This window comes from Ranitomeya imitator, chromosome 1 (assembly GCF_032444005.1).
Source record: "Ranitomeya imitator isolate aRanImi1 chromosome 1, aRanImi1.pri, whole genome shotgun sequence".
Taxonomy (NCBI): Eukaryota; Metazoa; Chordata; class Amphibia; order Anura; family Dendrobatidae; genus Ranitomeya; species Ranitomeya imitator.
The window spans coordinates 658,568,906-658,593,411 of record NC_091282.1 but is presented as its reverse complement, the minus strand read 5'-3'; the positions used below and the strand labels follow the sequence as shown (position 1 = coordinate 658,593,411).

Here is a 24,506-nt window from a genome sequence, read left to right as displayed (position 1 = left end):
TGTTGAAAATGTAGTGTAACGTGTGGAAGCTGCAGCCTGTTCAGTGTGAATGGTGTCCGGAGTTGAACACTCCTATTTGGTGCTGGAAGCTGCTGGAGCTCAGGCTGAAGGTTATACCGAGACTGGAATTGGGCTCTTATTTCAGTAAAGGAGTGAAAGTAATTTGTATGGGTGAACCTGCCCTGACATATCTGTGCCTGCTGAATTAACTGTTTATTTGCTCTGACACCTTTGTGCCCAGAAGAGGCTGTTTTTGGTTTTGAATTTCTTGGAGTGTTATCAAGGCAATAAAACTGCACCTGTTTGGGCCAAACTGCATTGCCTGTGTGAACGCTACCTAATGCCTACCTGAGAGCATGAATCCCTACTATCTTCAGAAAACAATCCTGTATACTATTAATAATGGCTACCTACTTTCTGTTGGACATTAACCATTCTCTAGATAAATGAGAATTCTTTTGGTTATCTTCAGCATTTTTGGGGTTGTTTAAATTTTTTTATCTGTTTTTCCTCTGCAGTTTTCAGGGACCAACACAGAACACATGAAAAAAGCATACACTGAATTCTGCAGCCAGCACCAAAAGGCTGTGAAACTCTACAAGGAATTGTTCTCCAGAGATAAGAAGTTCCAGCAGCTGATGAGAGTGAGTTCTTTTGAAGAATCGTGTTTGACATTTAGACATGTGGGTGGTTCACAAATTCTTTAATTTCTGATTTGTGTTCTCTATCCATACAGAAATTAACTCGATCGCAGCTGCTCCGAAGGCATGGAGTGCCAGAGTGCATTCTTCTCGTCACCCAAAGAATTACCAAGTACCCTGTCCTCATTGATCGCATACTGCAGAACTCTAAAGGTGTGCAGATATGAGTCATATTGTCATCATAGCGAGTAATGTACTGTGTGAGCTGCTGAAAGGAGTGGGCGAAGAGCAGTGACAACTGTCCCAAATAGACGCACTTTTTGCCATCTGCACTTAAGTGTTATACAGCTCCCTATGTACAAGAATATAACTGCTATAATACTGCTCCCTATGTACAAGAATATAACTGCTATAATACTGCTCCCTATGTACAAGAATATAACTGCTATAATACTGCTCCCTATGTACAAGAATATAACTGCTATAATACTGCTCCTATGTACAAGAATATAACTACTATAATACTGCTCCTATGTACAAGAATATAACTACTATAATACTGCTCCTATGTACAAGAATATAACTACTATAATACTGCTCCTATGTACAAGAATATAACTACTATAATACTGCTCCTATGTACAAGAATATAACTACTATAATACTGCCCCCCTATGTACACGAATATAACTACTATAATACTGTACCCTATATACAAGAATATAACTACTATAATACTGCACCCTACATACAAGAATATAACTACTATAATACTGCTCATATGTACAAGAATATAACTACTATAATACTGTACCCTATATACAAGAATATAACTACTATAATACTGCACCCTACATACAAGAATATAACTACTATAATACTGCTCTTATGTACAAGAATATAACTGCTATAATACTGCTCCTATGTACAAGAATATAACTACTATAATACTGTACCCTATATACAAGAATGTAACTACTATAATACTGCCCCCTATGTACAAGAATATAACGACTATAATACTGCTCCCTGTGTACAAGAATATAACTACTATAATACTGCCCCTATGTACAAGAATATAACTACTATAATACTGCACCCTACATACAAGAATATAACTACTATAATACTGCTCCTATGTACAAGAATATAACTACTATAATACTGCTCCTATGTACAAGAATATAACTACTATAATACTGCTCCTATGTACAAGACTATAACTACTATAATACTGCCCCCCTATGTACAAGAATATAACTACTATAATACTGCTCATATGTACAAGAATATAACTACTATAATACTGTACCCTATATACAAGAATATAACTACTATAATACTGCACCCTACATACAAGAATATAACTACTATAATACTGCTCATATGTACAAGAATATAACTACTATAATACTGTACCCTATATACAAGAATATAACTACTATAATACTGCACCCTACATACAAGAATATAACTACTGTAATACTGCTCATATGTACAAGAATATAACTACTATAATACTGTACCCTATATACAAGAATGTAACTACTATAATACTGCCCCCTATGTACAAGAATATAACGACTATAATACTGCTCCCTGTGTACAAGAATATAACTACTATAATACTGCACCCTACATACAAGAATATAACTACTATAATACTGCTCTTATGTACAAGAATATAACTGCTATAATACTGCTCCTATGTACAAGAATATAACTACTATAATACTGCTCCTATGTACAAGAATATAACTACTATAATACTGCTCCTATGTACAAGAATATAACTACTATAATACTGCTCCTATGTACAAGAATATAACTACTATAATACTGCCCCCTATGTGCAAGAATATAACGACTATAATACTGCTCTTATGTACAAGAATGTAACTACTATAATACTGCCCCTATGTACAAGAATATAACTGCTTTAATACTGCTCCTATGTACAAGAATATAACTACTATAATACTGTACCGTATATACAAGAATGTAACTACTATAATTCTGCTCTTATGTGCAAGAATATAACTACTATAATACTGCACCCTACATACAAGAATATAACTACTATAATACTGCTCCTATGTACAAGAATATAACTACTATAATACTGTACCCTATATACAAGAATGTAACTACTATAATACTGCCCCCTATGTACACCAATATAACGACTATAATACTGCTATGTACAAGAATATAACTGCTATAATACTGCTCCTGTATTCTAGAATATAACTGCTATAATACTGCTCCTATATACAAGAATATAACTACTATAATACTGTACCTATGTACAAGAATATAACTACTATAATACTGCCCCAATGTACAAGTATATATCTACTATAATACTGCTCTTATGTACAAGCGTATAACTATTATAATACTGCTCCTATTTACAAGAATATAACCACTATAATACTGCCCCTATGTAAAAGAATATAACTACTATAATATTGCTCCCTATGTACAAGAAGATATATTCTTGAATACAGGAGCAGTATTATAGTAGTTATCTTCTTGTACATAGGGTGAAGTATTATAGCAGTTATATTCTTGTATATAGGGAGCAGCATTTTAGTAGTTATATTGTACATAAAGGGCAGTATTATAGTTAGATTCTTGTACATAGAGTGCAGCATTATATTAGTTATATTCTTGTACATAGGGAGCATTATTATAGCAGTTATATTCTTGAATACAGGAGCAGTATTATAGTAGTTATATTCTTGTACATAGGAGCAGTGCAGTATTATAGTAGTTATATTATCTTGTACATAGGAGCAGTATTATAGTAGTTATATTCTTGTATGTAGGGTGCAGTATTATAGTAGTTATATTCTTGCACATAAGAGCAGTATTATAGTAGTTACATTCTTGTATATACGGTACAGTATTATACTAGTTATATTCTTGTACATAGGAGCAGTATTAAAGCAGTTATATTATTGTACATAGGGGCAGTATTATAGTAGTTACATTCTTGTACAAGTATAGATCTACTATAATACTGCTCTTATGTACAAGAATATAACTATTATAATACTGTCCCTATGTACAAGAATAAGACTACTATAATACTGACCCATATGTACAAGAATATAACTAATATAATACTGCCCCTATGTACAAGTATATATCTACTACAATACTGCTCCTATGTACAAGAATATAACTACTATAATACGGTCCCCTATTTACAAGAATATAACTATAATACTGCCCTTTATGTACAAGAATATAACTGCTATAATGCTGCTCCCTATATACAAGAATATAACTGCTATAATAGTTCACCCTATGTACAAGAATATCACTACTATAATACTGCACGCTATGTACAAAAATAAAGTTACTATAATACCAGATGGTGGCCCGCAACTGAATTCAACTGCCTGATCCTTTAATCATCTGTCGGACGGGCCCATATTCTCTAGAGATAGTGGGAACATCCTGGCAAAATCAGCAGTTTGGCTGGCTATCTATTGTGTAGGGGCATTATCATCTACTAGATGGTGGCCCGGTTTGAACGCATCGGGTATTCTAGAATATGTATGTAGTTTATTTATGAAGTTTTCAGAATAATGCAATTTATACATAGGAGTCGGCCAGGCGTGACCAATTAGCGAAGCGTGGTTCAAATTCTGCACCAATTCGCGGCCAGACTGCGCCTGTCGCTGATTGTTCGCGGCTGGCCGGGCGTGACTAATCAGTGAAGCCAGGGCCGGCTCCAGGTTTTTGAGGGCCCCGGGCGAAAGTCTCAGATACAGCAGATAAATATACCACAGCCAAGCAGCATATAACACAGCCCACGTAGCATATAGCACAGGCCATGTAGTATATAACACAGCCCACATAACATATAGCACAGCCACGTAGCATATAGCACAGCCACGTAGCATATAGCACAGCCACGTAGCATATAGCACAGCCACGTGGCATATAGCACAGCCCACGCAGTATAGAACACAGCCGAAGTAGTATATAACACAGCCCACGTAGTATATAGCAATATGGGCACCATATACTACCACCATATACTCACCTTCCGTCGGCCCCCCGGATCCAGGTGAGGCATTTAGCGATGCTCCTCGCGACGCTCCGGTCCCAAGAATGCATTGCGGTCTCACAAGTTGATGACGTAGCGGTCTCGCGAGACCGCAATGCATGGCCCAGAGTGTCGCGAGGAGCGGAAAAGGCGCCGGAAGGTCAGTATACAATGATTTTTTATTTTTTTTATTATTTTTAACATTAGATCTTTTTACTATTGATGCTGCATAGGCAGCATCAATAGTAAAAAGTTGGTCACACAGGGTTAATCGCAGCGTTAACGGACTGCGTTACACTGCAGCATAATGCCGTGTAACGCAGCCATTAACTCTGTGTGAGCACTGACTGGAGGGGGCACTGACAGAGAGTAGGAAGGGGCGAATTCGCAGCCGGACTGTGCCCATCGTTGATTGGTCGCGGCCTGTCAGCGACGTGGGATCTCCGTGACAGACAGACAGACAAACAGACGGAAGTGCCCCTTAGACGATTATATATATAGATTATTATTACTATTATTTATTTATATAGCACCATTGATTCCATGGTGCTGTACATGAGAAGGGGTTACATACAAGTTACAGATATCACTTACAGTAAACAAACTAACAATGACAGACTGATACAGAGGGGCGAGGACCCTGCCCTTGCGGGCTTACATTCTACAGGATGGTGGGGATGGAGACAATTGGTCGGGGGTTGCAGGAGCTCCGGTGTTGGTGAGGCGGTAGCTTCGGTAGTGGTGAGGAAGCAGCGGGGTCAGTGCAGGCTGTAGGCTTTCCTGAAGAGATGGGTTTTCAAGTTCCGTCTGAAGGATCCGAATGTGGTTGATAGTCGGATGTGTTGGGGCAAAGAATTCCAGAGGATGGGGATATTCGGGAATAATACTGAAGCTATGCACAATAATACCTGAATACATACAAGAACTAATATAAAACTGCCCTCCATGTACTTCAAACAATTATAATACTGCCTTCTATGTACAGGGGACATACTATATCGTTCAAATCTGTGGCTGTATTAATTTATAACTCTGCATTTGGCAGTCAGATAACAGGGAGAATTCAATTCATCATTCATGGGCACTGAAAATCTGCATATCCCTTGATATGCTTTCTACTATTAAATGTAGGTCCATTTACAAACCTTTATCTCTCCAGGTGATGAGGAGGAGTATCAAGACTTGGCTACTTCCTTGACCCGCGTGAAAGAGCTCATTTCCTCCATCGATCAGGAGGTCTACAATTCCGAAAAGAATCTGCGGCTGCAAGAGATCTACCAGAAAGTGGACAGCAAATCCACAGCCGTTATCGAAGAAAATAGTTTCAATAAGGAAGAGCTGCTAAGAAGGAAGTTGGTCCATGAAGGTTCCCTGCTGTGGAAGACGGTTGCCGGACGTTTCAAAGGTGACCGGATTAACCATCAATGTGACTGTGCTGGCGTATTGGTTGCTCCATAAGTGTGCTCATAAATGTTCTGAGGATCTAGATAGACTTTTCCTAGGTCATCTATTATTTTCTTCTTTTATAGATGTTATCATGCTGCTAATGACTGATGTCCTCGTCCTGCTCCAAGAGAAGGACCAAAAATACTGCTTCCCAACCTTGGTAAGACAATATGGAAATATGGTAAACCCTTGATAAGAGCAGACCAACTGACCAGAAGGCTAGAATACCTGACCTTATAATCTTTTTGTGTATCAGGACAAGTCGCCAATCATCTCCTTGCAAAACCTCATTGTACGGGACATTGCCAACCAGGAAAAAGGAATGTTCCTGATCAGCGCCAAGCCTCCCGAGATGTACGAGGTTCATGCCGCCTCAAGGGAAGATCGAAACACATGGATGAAACTTATTGCACAATCCGTGAAAGCGTAAGTTGATGTACAGACTATGGGATTTTCAGAGTGCCCAAAGCCAACATGTAGGGCATCCATACAGAGTGTTGGTTTTTTTTAACCCTTCAAGGACTCTGGTCCTAACTCTAATGTCACGTGGCGCTATGTGGAAAGAAAAAAGTGGAAAAATCTGCGCTTCTTGTAGTTGGTAACAAATCCTGATCCACACTAGGATAATGTGCTTTTTTTCTATTATGTCTACACGTTTTGCAGTACCATACTTCTTCCTCAGAACCAAAAAAAAAGATATGAATTTTCGTCCTGAGAAAGAAGTATGGTACTTTGAAACGTGTAGATGACAAAATTAAAAAAACACTCATTATCCTAGTGTGGACCTGGATTTGTTACCAAGTAAAAAAAACGCAAAATTTTCCATTTTTTTTTCCGCATATTGCTACTCGGTCTTTGGTGCCGTGGTCGTGCTGCAGCTGGGATTCCCATTTAAATGGCGTGTGAGCACAACATTATTAGGTGCTGCCATATTAACCTCTTCACGACATTTGAAGTATATGTACGTCATATATATGTTAACCAGTTAGTCCCTCTGTCAATCACTGACAGCAGGATTTAACAAGCGCCAGGTGGAAGCGCGTAATTCATCCCACCCATTGGCGCCTCTGTCGCAAGATCACGGGGCGACTATGGGATGTCATGACAGCTGAAGGTCTGCTGAGGACCCCCGAGCCTGTCATTACGATTCACCTTTGAACACAGGCCCGTGGCCGGCATCCATAGGAAATCGTGATTTCTGCTGCACATAGCAGAGCTGCAAGTCTCCTAAGGGAACTATTAATTTGTAAAAAGTGAGAAGAAATAGTTTTTAACAATATGAAAAAAAAAAATAGATAAAAACACAAAAGTTAAAATCGCCCCCCTTTTTGCCTCATTAAAATGAAAACAATTTATAAAACACACCTATTTGGTATCGCTGCATTCAGAAATGTCTGATTTATCCAAATATAAAATAAATAAATCCTATCGGTAAACGGCGTAATGAGGAAAAAACTCAGAATGCCAGAATTACATTTTTTTGGGCTGCTGCAACATTGCAATAATTGGTGATGAAAACATCATATCTACTCCAAAATGGTGTCAATAAAGATGTCAGCTCAGGACACAAAAAATAAAGCTCTCACCCTGCCCCAGATCACGAAAAATAAAAGCATTACGGGTCTTGAAAAATGGCTTTTTCACCAATTATGTAAAAAACAAACAAACTATACATGTTTGGTACCTGCGTACTCGTAGTGACCTGCGGAATCAAGTTTTAACATTTGCTGAATATGGTAAATAAAAAAAACAAAAACCTCAAACAATTGTGGAGTGGCACTTTTTTTTTGCAATTTTAACTCGTTTGTAATGATCCTGTTTTTCAGTGCATCACATGATAAAATGGAGTCAATCAAAAGTGCAACTCATCCCACAAAAAAATAAGCCCTCATACGTCTGTGTGGATAGAAAAGTAAAACGGTTATGGCTCTTGAAAGAAGGGGAGGAAAAAAAACAAAGGCGCAAAAATGTAAAATGCAAGGCCATGAAGGGGTTAAAGCTCATAATGTAGTGAGAGCAGGTCAGGTGTAGAGAAAGCCGAGGACCCACATTAGAGGATAGACGCATATTAGAATTTCTCCTTTCTTCTGGTTTCGAGACCCCCTTTAGTATGTAGAGGGGGCGGCAATGCTGTAATTGTTTTCACACAAAAAAAAATAGAAAAAATCTTTTGATAGCTAAAGAAATAATAAATGCAAAACTATTGAGGAAAAATAACAAAAAACATCAGGATAGTTGGGACGGGAATACTCTTCATGGGGTAAATTGGTTGTTTTTCTAATATGATGCAAATAAATGATCACCTTTGTATCATTTAACTTCATTTTTAGATGTCCCAAACGGGAGGACTTTCCATTGATTGAGACCGAAGTGGAAGCTAAACTGAGAAAATTGAAAGGTGCGTATGTTTTCCATCACAATTCACATATCAAGTGACATCGCAGATTATCCTTTGTCCAGGAGTGGAATATTGACCTTGTGTTTTCTGGCAGAGCTCATACAGCAGAGGGACAGAGAAGTAGCAGACATCCTTGAAGACAAAGTGACCCTATTCTTAAAAGTTCTTCAGCTGCAGTCAGGAGAAGACGCCCCATTGGGTGGAAACACACGCAAACTCTTCAGGACTGAATCGACAGACAGCTATCGAGGAGAGAAACTCATCAGTGAAGCCATTAAAGAAGGTAAAGCTACGTGGAGAACATGTTGCCCTTGAGTAGGACCTCATACTAGCTGGTTAGATTGTGTCCTGTTGATATTTTTGCTGATTCTTCTTGGCTCTCCCATGTTCCTCGGGAACTTACACTTGTTGTGAATTGTATGACTGTTTAGTGTTGTTAATAAAGTCATCATTTCTTTCTTTTTAGTGGAAGCTCTCAAGGATGTGATACTTTTGATTGGAACAGAACAGTACTCGCCTAAAGTAGACCAGAACCATGTCTCCACGAGCGACACTGCATGTGAGTATCCATTGGGGATGGTGCTGGTCCTCAGATTACATATGCAGGATTTTCCACATGTGTCTGGATGCCTTAGATATGAAGTATTCTTATAATCAAGTTGTTGTCACCTGCAGATACTGAGAGCAGCAGTGTGAATGGATCCCTAGATTCTAACAAAGATGAAGATATTAATCTGAAGGCGAGTCCACCATCGTTTTGTATTGATGTTTAGGAATTGCTATATCTCAATGTATGCCTGTCACACAGCTTACTGTATGTCATGTCTTCTCTCATATAGGATCGTAATGGGAATCAGCTTCAGAATAAAAGTCCACAGGAGGTAAATATCAGTATTCTACTTAGTGTCGGGGCCTCTATTGTTCCATCCCTCCTCTTGTATACCAAGTGTTTACCCTTTATCCCTTTTCCTGTATACAGCTTGTCTTTTATCCTTCCTCTTACATACAGTATCTATCCTCTAACTCTTCTTCTCCTTTATACAAAGTACTGATCCTCTATACAAAGTGTCATCTATCCCCCCTGTGAGCAGAGCGCCAACCCTCTATCCCTCCTCCTGCATTCAGAGTGCTGACTCTCTGGCCCTCCTTCTCCTGCGTGCAGAGTTCCGGCCCTCCTTGTCCTGCGTGCAGAGTGCCAACCCTCCGGCCCTTTTCCTCACGCGTGCAGAGCGCCGACCCTCTAGCCCTCCTTCAGTATACCGTGTACAGGTCTTATATACTGAAATGATGCTCAGAGATTAATATTGAAGTGATTTGAGGATAAATTGGATTGACGCTCAAGATTGTTCTTTCACCTTGTAGGAGGCTCTGCTGAGGATTTCAAGCCTATACAACTTGTTACATGGCCTACAGGTGAGAGTGTCACAAGGGATAAAGGACATTAATACTAGATCATGCATAGTATACAGTGGGTACGGAAAGTATTCAGACCCCTTTAAATTTTTCACTCTTTGTTTCATTGCAGCTATTTGGTAAATTCAATAAATTTATTTTTTTTCAAATTAATGTACACTCTGCACCCCATGTTGACTAAAAACAGAAATGTAGAAATTTTTGCAGATATATCAAAGAAAAACTGAAATCACATGGTCATAAGTCTTCAGCCCCTTTGCTCAGTATTGAGTAGAAGCACCCTTTTGAGCTAGAACAGCCATGAGTCTTCTTGGGAATGATGCAACAAGTTTTCACACCTGGATTTGGGGATCCTCTGCCATTCTTCCTTGCAGATCCTCTCCAGTTCCGTCAGGTTGGGTGGTGAACATTGGTGGACAGCCATTTTCGGGTGTCTCCAGAGATGCTCAGTTGGGTTTAGGTCAGGGCTCTGGCTGGGCCAGTCAAGAATGGTCACAAAGTTGTTCTGAAGTCACTCCTGTGTTATTTTAGCCGTGTGCTTAGGGTCATTGTCTTGTTGGAAGTTGAACCTTTGGCCAAGTCTGAGGTCCAGAGCACTCTGGAAGAGGTTTTCATCCAGGATATCTCTGTACTTGGCCGAATTCATTTTTCCTACAATGACAACCAGTTGTCCTGTCCCTGCAGCTGAAAAACACCATGTTTCACTGTTGGGATTGTATTGGGCAGGTGATGAGCAGTGCCTGGTTTTCTCCACACATACTGCTTAGAATTATCACCAAAAAGGTCTATCTTCATCTCATCAGACCAGAGAATCTTATTTCTCATAGTCTGGGAGTCCTTCATGTGTTTTTTTTTTTTTAGCAAACCATGCAGGCTTTCATATGTCTTGCATTGAGGAGAGGCTTCCATCGGGCCACTCTGCCATAAAGGCCCGATTGGTGGAGGGTTGCAGTGATAGTTGACTTTGTGGAACTTTCTCCCATCTCCCAACTGCATCTCTGCAGCTCAGCCACAGTGATCTTGGGTTTCTTTTTTACCTCTCTCACCAAGGCTCTTCTCCTACGATTGCTCAGTTTGGCTGGACGGCCAGGTCTAGGAAGACTTCTGGTGGTCCCAAACATCTTCCATTTAAGGCTAGGTTCACAATGCGTTAGGGCAGTCCATTCAACGCATACGTTAAACGTACTGCGTTAACGCAAGTGCCGAAAAAGATCGCGTTTATGCGATCGTGCTAGCGCAGATGCTCTATCTGTGCTAGCGGTGACGGACCCGAAAACGCTGCAGACTGCGTTTGTCACAGAATGACGGCACATCGCTAACGCATGCCGATTATGACATGCGTTAGCGATGCGCTACATAATGGCAGTTAATGGGTGCGCTAACGCATCCGTTACATAGCGTTAGTGCCGCTATGTAACGGATGCCGTCAGCGCATTGCCATTAACGCAATGTGAACCCAGCCTAAGGATTATGGAGTTCTTAGGAACCTTGCTCTTAGGAACCTTGAGTACTGCAGAAATTCTGTTGTAACCTTGGCCAGATCTGTGCCTTGCCACAATTCTATCTCTGAGCTCCTTGGCTAGTTCCCCTCATGATTCTCATTTGGTCTGACATGCACTGTGAGCTGTGAGGTCTTATATAGACAGGTGTGGGCCTTTCTAAATCAAGTCCTATCAGTTTAATTAAACACAGCTGGCCTCCAATGAAGGAGTAGAACCATCTCAAGGAGGATCACAAGGGAATGGACAGCATGTGACATAAATATGAGTGTCTGAGCAAAGGGTCTGAATATTTATATGACCATGTGATATTTCAGTTTTCCTTTTTTAAAAATTTGCAAAAATTTCTGTTTTTTTTTTTCAGTCAAGATGAGGTGCAGAGTGTACATTAATGAGAAAAAAATGAACTTTTTTGAATTTACCAAATGGCTGCAATGAAACAAAGAGTGAAAAATGTAAAGGGGTCTGAATACTTTGGTTATGTGCACACGTAAGGATTTCTTGCAGAAATTTTCCTGACAAAAACCGGACATTTCTGTCAGAAATCCGCCTGCGTTTTTTTCCCCGCGTTTTTTTGACGCGTTTTTGCCGTGTTTTTTTGTGCGTTTTTTCCCAAATGCATAGAAGAGCGGAAAAAACGCAGAAAATCAGCAAAATTAATGAACATGCTGGTTTTTTTTTTTTACCGCAATGCTTTTTTTTTTTTTTGCGGAAAAAAACGCATCATATGCACACAACATGCAGAATGCGTTCTAAATAATAGGATGCATAATGTATGCGTTTTTAATGAGTTTTTATAGCGTTTTACCGCGAAAAAGCCTGAATGTGTGCACATAGCCTTTCCGTTCCCACTGTATAAGAAACCTCCGCATGTGAGTGTATTATACCACCAGGCCCAGTCATGGAGCATTGTTTCAGATCTTTGTCCTTACCTCTTCAGGGTGTGGTCGCACAGCAGGACAGTCTGTTGAGTCTCCAGATTCCAGATAGCAGTGATAAAAAGGAAAGTCTATCCCGTACCAATTCCCGGGACTTTACTGTGTCAGAGCCCTTGTCCAAAAGTATAGATAAACCCGGGACCGAGCTGACCCTGCTTCAGCGACAGCACACTCTACTACAGGAAGAGCTGAGGCGCAGCCGGAGGCAGTGTGATGACCGAGCACAGGAATCAGGGACTCTGGAAACCCGACTTAGAGAAAGTGAGCAGATCAGAAACAAACTGGAAAAGGAACTGGAAGACGCAAAAAAACAAGTGGCCCAGATGCAGAGAGAAGGGAGCAGTAGTGGAATAGAGATTGGCAGGATTTGCAGAGTAATTGACCCCAGGAGAAGAAGCCTGCCTGCCGGAGATGCCTTGTATCAAACATTCACACCACCCCAGGTGAGAAGGTTCTTCCTTACTCACGTTAACATCTAATATTGTCATACATTATAGTTTCTAGGCTTACAACTTTGTCTTTTACCCCATCTCCATCTACTCAGTCAAACCATGACCGACGTTCTACCGCGGTGGATGGCCCACTCCCCATCATCACATTTCAAGATGATCCAGACCTAAAAGATGACTTGAGTGATCTAACTGAGCTAGAAAGACTGCCAGAGACTGCAGACACTGAATCGTCTGAAGAAGAGGGTGGTGGTCCACCAACTTCACCGTCAAGCACGCGAGGTAAGAGACACGAATAAGGCAGCTAAGCCAACCATGATATCGAAGAGAACAGTCTATTAATGTCCTCCATGGTTTCTTCAGATACATGTTGAAGACTATAATACTTGACTATTTTAGTCTGCCTACAAAAAATTAATGAGCGACAGGGTGTGTACATGACCACAGCCCAATTTAAGTTTCTTCTTACCGAGTTTGGGAAGTAAGGAGGAAACAATGTTGCGACTTCCCATATTAGTGATTTGAGGGTTATCCATCATCCTGCATACAAGCGATATGTTTTTGACTGGTATAATCCCTTTTCTATAAAGGAGAACCATTCCATATTCCATAATCTCACATCCTGTCTTTACAGAGTTTCTGAGAATGCAGGACATTCCAGAAGAGGCAGAAAGCATTCACGACCTTCGAGACACAGAGGTGGACTCTTCAGAAAGTTGAGCAACTCTTGACTCAAACTGGGGACACAAGATGGACGAACTGCTCCAGCCAAGGGAGTGGTGAAATAAAGTGACAGATACTGTTAGTGGAGAAAAAAAATACCCAGTTCCTCCCCAAATAGTTTTTTTTTATAAACAAATAAATAGACTTTAAAAAAATCCCTGGAGATTTGACCAATAAAAATGTCCTCGGAAGGGTTTAAACTGATACAGACCAACATGGATGTGGTAGTGTCCGGGTTGTAGAAAAAAATTACATATGTTACAAATGTTGGCTGAAGACACCTCCATAAAATACAAGAAGTTTTGGAACTTCTGGCTCTCCAGAAAGTGACTGTGGCACCACACTTGTACTGTTGCTTACTTTGACCTGCCCGGATGTACTGCATTTATTTATTTATTATTTTTATGTGATCAGAATTTTTTTTATTTTTTTTTTAAGTTATTGTTTGAGACATCCAAACAGGTCTGAGAAGCTGAAAATAACTAGTCTCTTTTTCTTAATTTTTTTTTTTTTTTTAAATCAATCTACATGGTGCATCTTTGCCTTTTGGACAGGCATTTTATGACTGTTAAGCCATTTTTAGGTATGGAAGCCAAACACGCCACGTCTTCAATTGTCGTTGAAATACGGAACGTCGGATCCCACGTGACGTCTTCCTAGGCAGGTTAACAGAATTTTATTTTTTCCCCACGGTTCTGCACATAGTTATTCTTTCACAGCACTCCGACCACCTAATCTTTAGAATCTCTTCCCGAGCTTGACTTTTTCTTTTGAACTTCATGATGGAACATGGATCAATTTTTAAAGATATGATTCCCTCCCTTTAAAGTTCTAAAGGTTTGGCCCCAATAAAATAAAAATAAGCTTAGACTCCTCTAAGAATCACTGACCAGTTACGGTAAACACAAAAGTATAGAACAAGTCCAAAAAATGTTGAGTTCTTTATTAATTGTAGGGTTTCCTTTTTCTGAAATATTAGGATTTGTTCTCGCATTTCCACATCGTATTTCTCTTCATCGTCGCTCTCCTTCCTTCCTTCGACATTCTTATTTTATCCGTGTTATTTTTTGTAAAGCTGCTTGACTCTGAACGAGGAAAAAAGACTCTTCTACTATTCCAACCATCGATCCTATTTATATTTTGTACGAAAACGATCTCATGTAAATAATTTTAGATTTTATTGCGGTCCTGTTTTGTTTCATAAGGATTTTTTTTTTAACTTCTGAATTTTATTTTATTTTTTGTTTTAAGAATTTGTTTTAATAATCATTCCAAAAAGCAGAAATCTAAAGTAAATCAGTTTTTAAAAAAATAAAGTAAATAAATAACAATAATTGTAGTAAAAATTAATCCTCCCTATATACCCCTGGAGGGAAATATCTGTTTGTTTTTTTTAATTGACCCTTTTTACGCTTGGTGGATAACACCTGAGCCTGTTATTCAGATGACCACAATGTGTGCGCAGGTGAATGACCAACCCAATCATGTACACTTACTGATTAATCAGCAGCTTTTGAGAGATTTTTTTTTCTAAGAATTTCCAAAAATCTAAAACATTTAACAGAAATCTTTGTATATGTATATAATATAAATATGAAGAGGAGTTCTGTACATAGCCTGACTTAATATTGTATGAAATTCATGGGTTTTTTGTTCTGATAAACCACAAAAAAAAGTGGAGGAAAAATTTATTATTTTTGCTTTGCTGGTCAATAAAATGTATTCATATGGAAAATTCTTGCAATTTTAGTTTCATTTGATGTCCAGATTTGGCAAACTACCAAAGCCATGGGTTGCAAAATGTTTGTATGTTTGACAGAAAATTGGAGGTTCTTCACCCTACCTGTACACACTATGTAAAGAAATGTATGTACACAGTGACTGCACCAGCAGAATAGTGAGTGCAGCTCTGGGGTATAATACAGGATGTAACTCAGGATCAGTACAGGATCAGTAATGTAATGTATGTACACAGTGACTGCACCAGCAGAATAGTGAGTGCAGCTCTGGAGTATAATTACAGGATGTAACTTAAGCTCAGTATAGGAACAGTAATGTATGTATACAGTGACTGCACCAGCAGAATAGTGAGTGCATCTCTGGAGTATAATACATGATGTAGCTCAGGATCAGTAATGTATGTATACAGTGACTGCACCAGCAGAATGGTGAGTGCAGCTCTGGAGTATAATACAGGATGTAACTCAGGATCAGTAATGTAATGTATGTATACAGTGACTGCACCAGCAGAATGGTGAGTGCAGCTCTGGAGTATAATACGTGGAGGCTCTACCCGGCCTCCGGCGATACACTGACAGGAGGTAATTGCTCCCGCAGTGTATCACTGAGCTGCCGCGAGAGTTCATCAGAGTTCGTCAGCTGATCAGCTCCGGTGCTCTCACTTGCGACACCGCTGCGTGAGAATATTCTGTACTGATCTTATAGACGCCTCTCCATTACTAACCTGTGGACTTGATGTCACCGGACAATGCAAAGGTGACATCAACCCCACAAATATGAACCCCACTTGCCACTGCTACAGGGCAAATGGGAATAGCGAGGCTGAGTGCCACAATTTACGCATCTATAAGATGCGCTATTTCTGGGACGACTGAAAGCTGATGTTTTTAGCCTGGGGGTGCCAATATCCATGGCCCCTTCCCAGGCTAGTAATATAAGCCTGCAGAGCTGTCTGCCTAGCCTTTGCTGGTTCGATTTTGTAGGGGGACCCCATGTCTTTTTTTTTTCTGGGTGTTCCCCTGTAAACTTAAATAGTTAACATCCAGCGCCTCTTTGGACGAATGATCCCAGGAAATCTAAGGTTTCTTAAAACATCTATTTATTTCTTCATAATAAAAACAGGCAACAAACAGGTCAGGCAGTTGGGATACACTCTTGATTTTAAAAAAGGCATAGAAACCAACATGTTTCGTCCCGAACAGGTCTTAATCATGGAGTTGCATCTGTATGTCTGTTTGGAAGTCTTAGAAAGAAGTCTTCTCTACAAGACTTCCAAACAGACATACAAATGCAACTCCATCTGTGTCCTGTAGAGCAAGAACTCGTATAGCAATGTGAATAAATACAAATATTACTGGTTTTGTGTGAAAAATGTTAAGATCTGAGAGTTTTGTGTGGTAATCTGACCTCCGTAGATGTGTAACAGTGTGAACATGGCGGTATCTGCGGGCACATCAAGACGAGTCACCGCAAGGGTATTCCAGCATGAACTCTCAGGTTGTCCCTATAAAACGGCCTCAGGGTTTTAAGTCATTGCTTTTAATGAAGTAAAAATGTAAAATCGTAAAAAAGAACGCAGGTAAGCTGAGTAACGTGACAAAACGCAGTTATACCGATGCTCTGTCAAAAAATACATTTTGTATTCAGAAATTTGTTGATATTAAGGCTACTTAACCGTTCAGCAAATTTTCCATTGTTGCACCTTTATTTTTTTTTCTCTCCCCTTCATCCATTTTAATTTTCTTTTAGGTACAAGTTGTTGTTTTCCATCATTTTACCATATTATGTACTGAAAAACGGAAAAAAATAATTCAGGCTGCGGTAAAATTAAAGAAACAAAACAAAAAAAACAAAATTCTGCCATCGTTTTTCTGTTTTACGGCTTTGTGAGTTGAAAATCACTCGATTCTCCGCCCAAACCAAACTTCTATTTTTGTAAAACTAAAAAATATATATTAATTAAATAATTTATTTTATTATTTTGTACTTGTTTTTTTATCATTGACTTAGTGGTTACAGAAACTTGTAAAATAAAAATCACCGACTAACGTATATAAACCTCTAAAATACTTTTAGATATAAATTTAAAAAGGACACCTGTCCTGTAAAGGACAAACAAACCTAAATAGAACAACATGCAAAAATATTGCTAACTCGGCCCTACCAGGCAAATGTTCTTAAGGCCCCGTCACACATAGCAAGATCGCTAGCAAGATCGCTGCTGAGTCACAAGTTTTGTGACGCAACAGCGATCTCAGTAGCGATCTCGCTATGTGTGACACGTACCAGCGATCAGGTCCCTGCTGTGAGATCGCTGGTCGTGTCGGAATGGCCTGGGCCATTTTTTGATCGTTGAGGTCCCGCTGACATCGCTGAATCGGCGTGTGTGACGCTGATTCAGCGATGTCTTCACTGGTTATCAGGGTAAACATCGGGTTACTAAGCGCAGGGCCGCGCTTAGTAACCCGATGTTTACCCTGGTTACCATCCTAAAAGTAAAAAAACAAACAGTATATACTTACCTACCGCTGTCTGTCCCCGGCGCTGTGCTCTGCTCTCCTCCTGCACTGGCTGTGAGCGTCGGTCAGCCGGAAAGCAGAGCGGTGATGTCACCGCTCTGCTTTTCCGGCCGTTGTGCTCACACAGACAGTACAGGAGGAGTGCAGAGCAGAGCGCCGGGGACAGACAGCGGTAGGTAAGTATGTACTGTTTGTTTTTTTTACTTTTAGGATGGTAACCAGGGTAAACATCGGGTTACTAAGCGCGGCCCTGCGCTTAGTTACCCGATGTTTACCCTGGTTACCGGCATCGTTGGTCGCTGGAGAGCTGTCTGTGTGACAGCTCTCCAGCGACCAAACAGCGACGCTGCAGCGATCCGGATCGTTGTCGGTATCGCTGCAGCGTCGCTATGTGTGACGGGGCCTTTAGCCTCCACCAGACAGCTGAGGATGGCACCCTATTGTGTTGATAGTGGCGTCCCCGCTCCTCGGAGGCTGGAGTCCCTAGTGTGCCCTATCGTAGACAAGATGAATACCAATAATATCAAATGGCATTCATAATCTCGAAGGACCACATATGTCCCAATAGGACTACTAGAAATCATAAAATTACAAAGTATAGCAATAAATGATAAGAAATAGATATATAAAATTGATAATACTTGAAAAAGGAGGACATTATCTTAACAGATACCTATGTTACTATACCCTACCCATCAGCGGAGGTTGGCACCCTATGATGTGGCGATATGGCAGCCCCGCTCCATGTCGGCTATCACTTGTTGTCCCTAGAAAGCTCTATTTAGTGGTAGAGTAAATACAATTGCATGAAAGTATGGACTGACACCCATTGGCTGATGGGATCATCTAAAATACGTGTCTGGATAAGTACTACCCTTCCTATACCTTTCATCCTGTATATACCATAACATTGAGGTGTGTTTTTTATCTGTCCAATGATATTAACGTCAATAGGGATTAGTCCATACTTTCATGCCATTGTATTTATCGCAATGCATAGTGCTAGGAGTACTAATAAGTAGAGATGAGCGAATTTGCTTGGGTTCCCTCTTATTCGGCAAGCTATAGCGCTTGCCGAATAAGCTGCAGAGGAAACCTTGCTTCCTAAATTGCGCCAGTTGATCAAATGATCGGCGTCGCAGCTTCATGTGTCGCGCCTGTGTCAGTCACGACACATGGATGGAGAGCCTGTTTGTTGGGGCTGCCGAATAAGAGGGAACCCGAGCAAATTCGCTCGTCTCTACTAATAAGACAGCTACCAGGGCTTTCAGCGGGCCCACGGCAGACATGGCTCCGCCATAGTATCATGGGGAGTCTGATAATTGGCTAAATCAGATTGCCGCCAAGGGATGGCTCTTTTCAAAATGAGATCAGTGCTGCTGTGGTAATTACATTATATTAGTCACTGTATTATATTACTGTTTCTTAGAAATATGAAAACATTTATAGAATAGAGACGGGTCCCTACACAGTGACACTACTTGGTCCAAATCTGATAGGCTTAAAGGGTGTTGTCTCATGTTGGCTTTTCAGGAGGGCACCGCTCCCAGCTTCTTGCCTACCTGGAAACGTGCACACCAGATTTGTTGACCGTTTAGTCGGCGGTGTGGTCGTGCTATTGGCCTGAACTGTTTGCTCTCCGAAGCTGTAAACAGAAGACAGGCAGCTTTACCTTTGCAGAATCGGAGGAGTCCAGACTTGGAGCGACGCTTAGATTTATTCTGAAGAGCTGTTCACCTTGCCTAGTAAACTGGCCACCTCTGATGGACTGCAGTGGTGGTCAGTAACCCAGGCAGTAAAATATGAAATTAAAAATCCCTCCCTTTTTAAATGTTATCTATTTAAGAATTTGAGAATAACAACATGAATACAGCCTTCAAACTCTTGGCGCTTGCTTCATCCTTTGGTCTTTCTCACTGATCCTTAGCAGCCACTCACATTAAACTTTATCACAACCTCATCTCTTCCTCTGTCTGACCACCATCTACTTGCTTTCTAATCCCTTTCCTCCTCACCTGCCCCCCATGTCCAGAAGCTAACATACCCTGCAGAAACCTCGCCCACCTAGACATACACTCTTCTACTGCTAACCTCCATAGATTTACTCATAACACAGTGATACTGTTTTCTACAACGCCACACTGGCAGAGTGCAGTGAATCAATATTCAACTCTGGCACAATAATCTCACTAAAAAACTTTGGCAAATGTACAATTATCACATGAAGACTTCACCACATTCTAAACACCAACTCTTCATTCAAATCAGCTCTCACCTCTGCTAAACAGGTCTATTTCACAACCGTTGTATCTTCTCTATTCCACAACCCCAAACAGTTATTCAACACTTTTAGCTCCCTCCTCTGCCCCCTACGACCTCCTTCATCTCTGCAAAATACTTCGCTGCACATTTAAAAAATGAGGTTGATCAAACAAGGCAAGTCTTTACTGCCCATCTACCACAACACTTATGTATAACAGATCACTGCCCCTCCCCCATAACCTTCATCCCGGCCATCACTGTAGGAGAGCTTACTCATCTCCTCTCCAAATTGCACCTTACCACTTGTGCACTTGACCCGATCCGATCCCACCTCCTCCCCACCCTCACTACCACGCTTTTCCCGGTCTAACTCATCTCTTCAGTCTATTGCTAACTTCTGCAACCTTCCCTTCGGTTTTCAAGCATGGTACAATCACACCTATCCTGAAGAAGCCATCCCTCAACCCGACTTAAACGTCTAGCCATCGTTCTGACCATCCGTTTGCCTCGACCCTTTGCTCTGATATGCTATCTTCTTGGTATTCTGACCTCAGACCGTTACCTCACTACACCTTTGTTTTTTTTCCTTGTGTTTACTATAGTGCTCTTTTAGTATCTGACCTCAGAACATTTGACTCACCTGCCTCACAGCCTGTCCGTGAGTTGTGACTGGCCTCACATTAAAATTGGTCATGTCCTTTTTTTCCCCCTCCAATGGATCCATTCGTACACTCTGTGATCAGGTGACAAATCTGGCCCAGATGGCCCAGGATCTCGCCAGGGAGCACCTGAAACTGGAATCTTCACAGTCCCAGCTGCATGGTCAGTTTTCTAGTACTAAGTGCTTCCGAAAGTTCTCTGCTACCCACTGCAGTTATGACTTTGGTAAATTCTGAAGTGCAGTTGGTCTCTCGTGAACCAGTAGTGGCACTTCCTGATAAAATCTGGAGGAGAGATGCAGGCCGATTGCACACTCATTACTGGTAAAGTATGGCTTCAGGGGTGCGGTTTACAGTGCAAGAGGAACAGAGCTATTAAATTTATATATTTAATCTAGAAAGATAGGCAGTGTTTATAAAAAATATACAAGATGAAAAAATGGGAACAATACATTATAGTGTATACAAGTACATGAAATAAAAAGGAATAATGAAAGAAAACTACTAAATCTGGTCAAGGAAATGGCGCAGAGCTTAATGGAGGGAAGCACTCTGATTGGTAAAATGGACAGAATCCACAGCAAACTATGTCTTTCAACGACTGACAAATGACCCAGACCCAAATACTGGTTTTTAGGGCTCCTCACTTGCGAGAAATACGTCCGAGTCTGGCAGGTTAAAACCCTGCTCTGGCGCCGGCACTCCAGAGCGGAGAGTGCAGCGTGCTACACTCAAGTGCTGGCGCCACAGCAGGGTTTTAACCTGCGAGACTCAGACGTATTTCTCGCAAGGGAGAAGGAGCCCTTATTCAGGATAACACCCACATACCTCTCCTTGATGAGCTTATGTGGGGTGAATTGTAGGATGAGCTGGTTCTGTTAGAATTTTAATAGATCCTTAACTTATGGGATACCTTTGTCCCTGAAGGTTCAAGGAGGTAGATATTGACGTCATATTTTTATAATGATTTTACTGTTACATAAAGTTCAAACATGGCCTGGTTCACATTCTCTATCAGACTATTATTAAATTTATAGGGATTCTAGTAGCCCCAAAGCGATGAGTGAATTCACACCCGAGATCTCAAACTGCGCTGGCGACATTTTCCCAAAGCCCACCACAGGGAAATCATTGGGAAAGGGGACGTCGCTCACGGGTGCTGCCCAGGGCCCATAGCATCACCCCACTCCTGCCGCCACTGGCCTCCTGAAGCCCCAGCCAACCCCCGAAGCCGCCTTCTTTCCCAGTAAAATATCTTCAAATTATAAGAAGCACCGCCATTTTCCTCCCAAATTTGAAGGGAAAAAAGTGCATTTTATAATAAAAAATATCTGGTATATTATGTCTGCTCCAGTTTTAATCCAACCTGATCTCCAGAGCTGTTTTGCCTGTGATCTGTTTGTTCATCTATTGCTGCCTGACCTTGTACCTCATTCTGACCATTCGTTTGCCTAACCCTTTTGCTCTGATCCGCTTTGCTCTGATCTGCTATCTTTCTTGTATACTGATCTCGGACTGTTACCTGACTACACCTTTGTCTTTTTCCTTTTTTTCCACTAAGTGCTCTCTTGCTATCTGACCCTGGAATGTTTGACTACCCTGCCTCACGACTTGCCTGTGAGTAATAACTAGAATCACAAGCGTCAGTGAATAGCATCACACCATCCCCACCATTTTACCGAAACGGCCCTGACCAAAATTACTAACGACTTACAGCCAAAGCTATCAGACAGTTCTCTATACTCCTCCTCCTAGAGCTCCTCCTCCTACTGCAAATCCCCTCTTCACTTGGCATCCAAAACCTTGTCCTCTCCTGGATCTCCTCATACTTTTCCACATTTAGCATCTCCCACTTTCACACTACCACCTCATCCCGCCCTCTGTCTATTTTGTGTCCCTCAAGGCTCTGTCCTGGGACCCCTACTCTTCTCAATCTATACTTTTGGCCTTGGACCATCCATAATCTGTCTCCACCTTTATATCTCCGAACTAATTTAATATCTTCCAACACGTAATCTCGGGTCCTCTCAAGACCTTCTCTCCTCCACACTTATACCTCATCCAACCGCCTCCAAGACTTCTCCTGTGTATCCCGCGTCCTCTGGAATTCTGTGCTCCAACACGTCATTATCCTGTAGACTGTAAGCCTGCAAGGGCAGGGCCATCTCCCGTTTGAACCAGTCTGCCACGTTTAGTTTGTTCACTGTAATTTATATTTTTATTTTGTATGTAACCCCTTCTCATGTGCAGCACTATGGGGTCAATGGTGCTCTAAAAATATATAATAATTACTGCTTCAAATGCTAGAAAATTGCAGTAACTCCAGTCATCACCAGGTGGCATTGTAATATTTTACTACACGGGTGAGGGACAATATACACTATATGCAGTTGTTTAACCTTCATCAGGCTGCATAATTTTACAACGTTAACAGGCTGTGAAGGTACAATTGTACCATCATATATATTTTATTGAAATTTGGCCAATATATTCTGGACCAAAACTGCAGAGATGTCACGAAATTTTAGCCCTCTACGGCTTTTCGGAAAAAAAAGTTATTGCAATTTTAAAACTGAATAGTTACAATTGTATCTACTCAGCCGGACGAAGGTTAAAGGCGCGTGTTGTATGTTTGAACCTTATGGGTAAGTTCATACAGGGCTTTTTTGCTGCGTTTTTTTTCTGCAGCAAAACCTGAACATCTTGGCAGGGAAAAAGCTGCGCCAAAAACACAGGTTTTGGTGCGTTTTTTTGCCCCGTTTGTGCTGCGTTTTTGGTGCTTTTCTTCATGTTTTTTTTTCTCTTTGTGCATGCCAATAAACTTGAGTGCACACAGAGAAAAAAAACAACTTCCTGTAGATAGATAGAATGAATAGATAAATTGATAGAATGAATAGATAGAATAGAAGACACAAAAGAGCATAGTAAAACCAAAAACACTCAGTTTAAAAAAATCACAGTAATCCGCAAGTGCTAGTAAAAAGATGTAGAAAACAGGGGATTTGGTTGATACGTCTTTTGCAAAAAATGTATACTAAGCTGCTCCACCAAACGTCAAGGTATACCCATATCAGAGCAGTCCTAAATGATGTATGCAGTCCCTATCTGATGTATGTAAGAAACCTGTTCACACACCACCAAGAAACTTGAAGACACAAAAGAGCATAGTAAAACCAAAAACACTCAGTTTCAAAAAATCACAGTAATCCGCAAGTGCTAGTAAAAAGATGTGAAAAACAGGGTATTTGGTTGATACGTTTTTTGATAGAATAGGTAGAATAGATCGAAAGATTACCTGCGGTAACCTCTTCCCTGGCATTTTCCCACGGTGCAGAGGTTACCTCAGGTCAGGCTGTGAGGGAGCAGTGGCTCCGTGACCTTGTAACACCCCAGTGCCCTGGTTGTTACAGTGGCATTGCCTTCCTCATGGGGAGACTGATGTCTCGCTTGTAAGCGAGCGAAGATCTCTTCTATCAGGTAACACACGCATACAACATGTTCACACTCTATATAGCAGACAGCAGACTGGAGCAGTCTGAGGCAGAGAGAGACGTGTGAGGGGCCATGCAGCCAGAGGTGCTGCAGCTCCTGGATAGTGATATACAGAAGGAACGAACAGATTTGTAGTGAGTGTGCAGGAGAGCGACGCACAGTAGAGTGACAACGGGGGAGGACAGCTGCGCTGGTAGGAAGGCTTTCATCTCCACTTGGTAAAGGGGACTCTGAACTCGCTTTTCAAGCCGGCCGGACCCTGTC

At 41.0% G+C, this 24,506-nt stretch overlaps 1 protein-coding gene across 5 annotated transcripts in view; it reads left to right on the top strand.

The window, feature by feature from the left end:
* ARHGEF2 (Rho/Rac guanine nucleotide exchange factor 2) overlaps positions 1-15,305 on the top strand; it is a 163,877-nt gene extending 148,572 nt beyond the window's left edge. For all 5 annotated transcript variants that reach the window (XM_069728796.1, XM_069728795.1, XM_069728797.1 and 2 more), the window contains 14 exons: positions 519-644; positions 737-854; positions 5,864-6,109; positions 6,234-6,310; positions 6,407-6,576; positions 8,481-8,548; positions 8,643-8,831; positions 9,015-9,107; positions 9,224-9,288; positions 9,388-9,429; positions 9,911-9,961; positions 12,401-12,841; positions 12,943-13,129; positions 13,482-15,305. In XM_069728796.1, the coding sequence (XP_069584897.1) occupies positions 519-644; positions 737-854; positions 5,864-6,109; positions 6,234-6,310; positions 6,407-6,576; positions 8,481-8,548; positions 8,643-8,831; positions 9,015-9,107; positions 9,224-9,288; positions 9,388-9,429; positions 9,911-9,961; positions 12,401-12,841; positions 12,943-13,129; positions 13,482-13,567 (1,959 nt within the window). In that variant the 3' untranslated portion in view covers positions 13,568-15,305. The remainder of the gene's footprint in view (positions 1-518; positions 645-736; positions 855-5,863; positions 6,110-6,233; positions 6,311-6,406; positions 6,577-8,480; positions 8,549-8,642; positions 8,832-9,014; positions 9,108-9,223; positions 9,289-9,387; positions 9,430-9,910; positions 9,962-12,400; positions 12,842-12,942; positions 13,130-13,481) is intronic.
* The last annotated feature ends 9,201 nt before the right edge of the window (positions 15,306-24,506 follow it).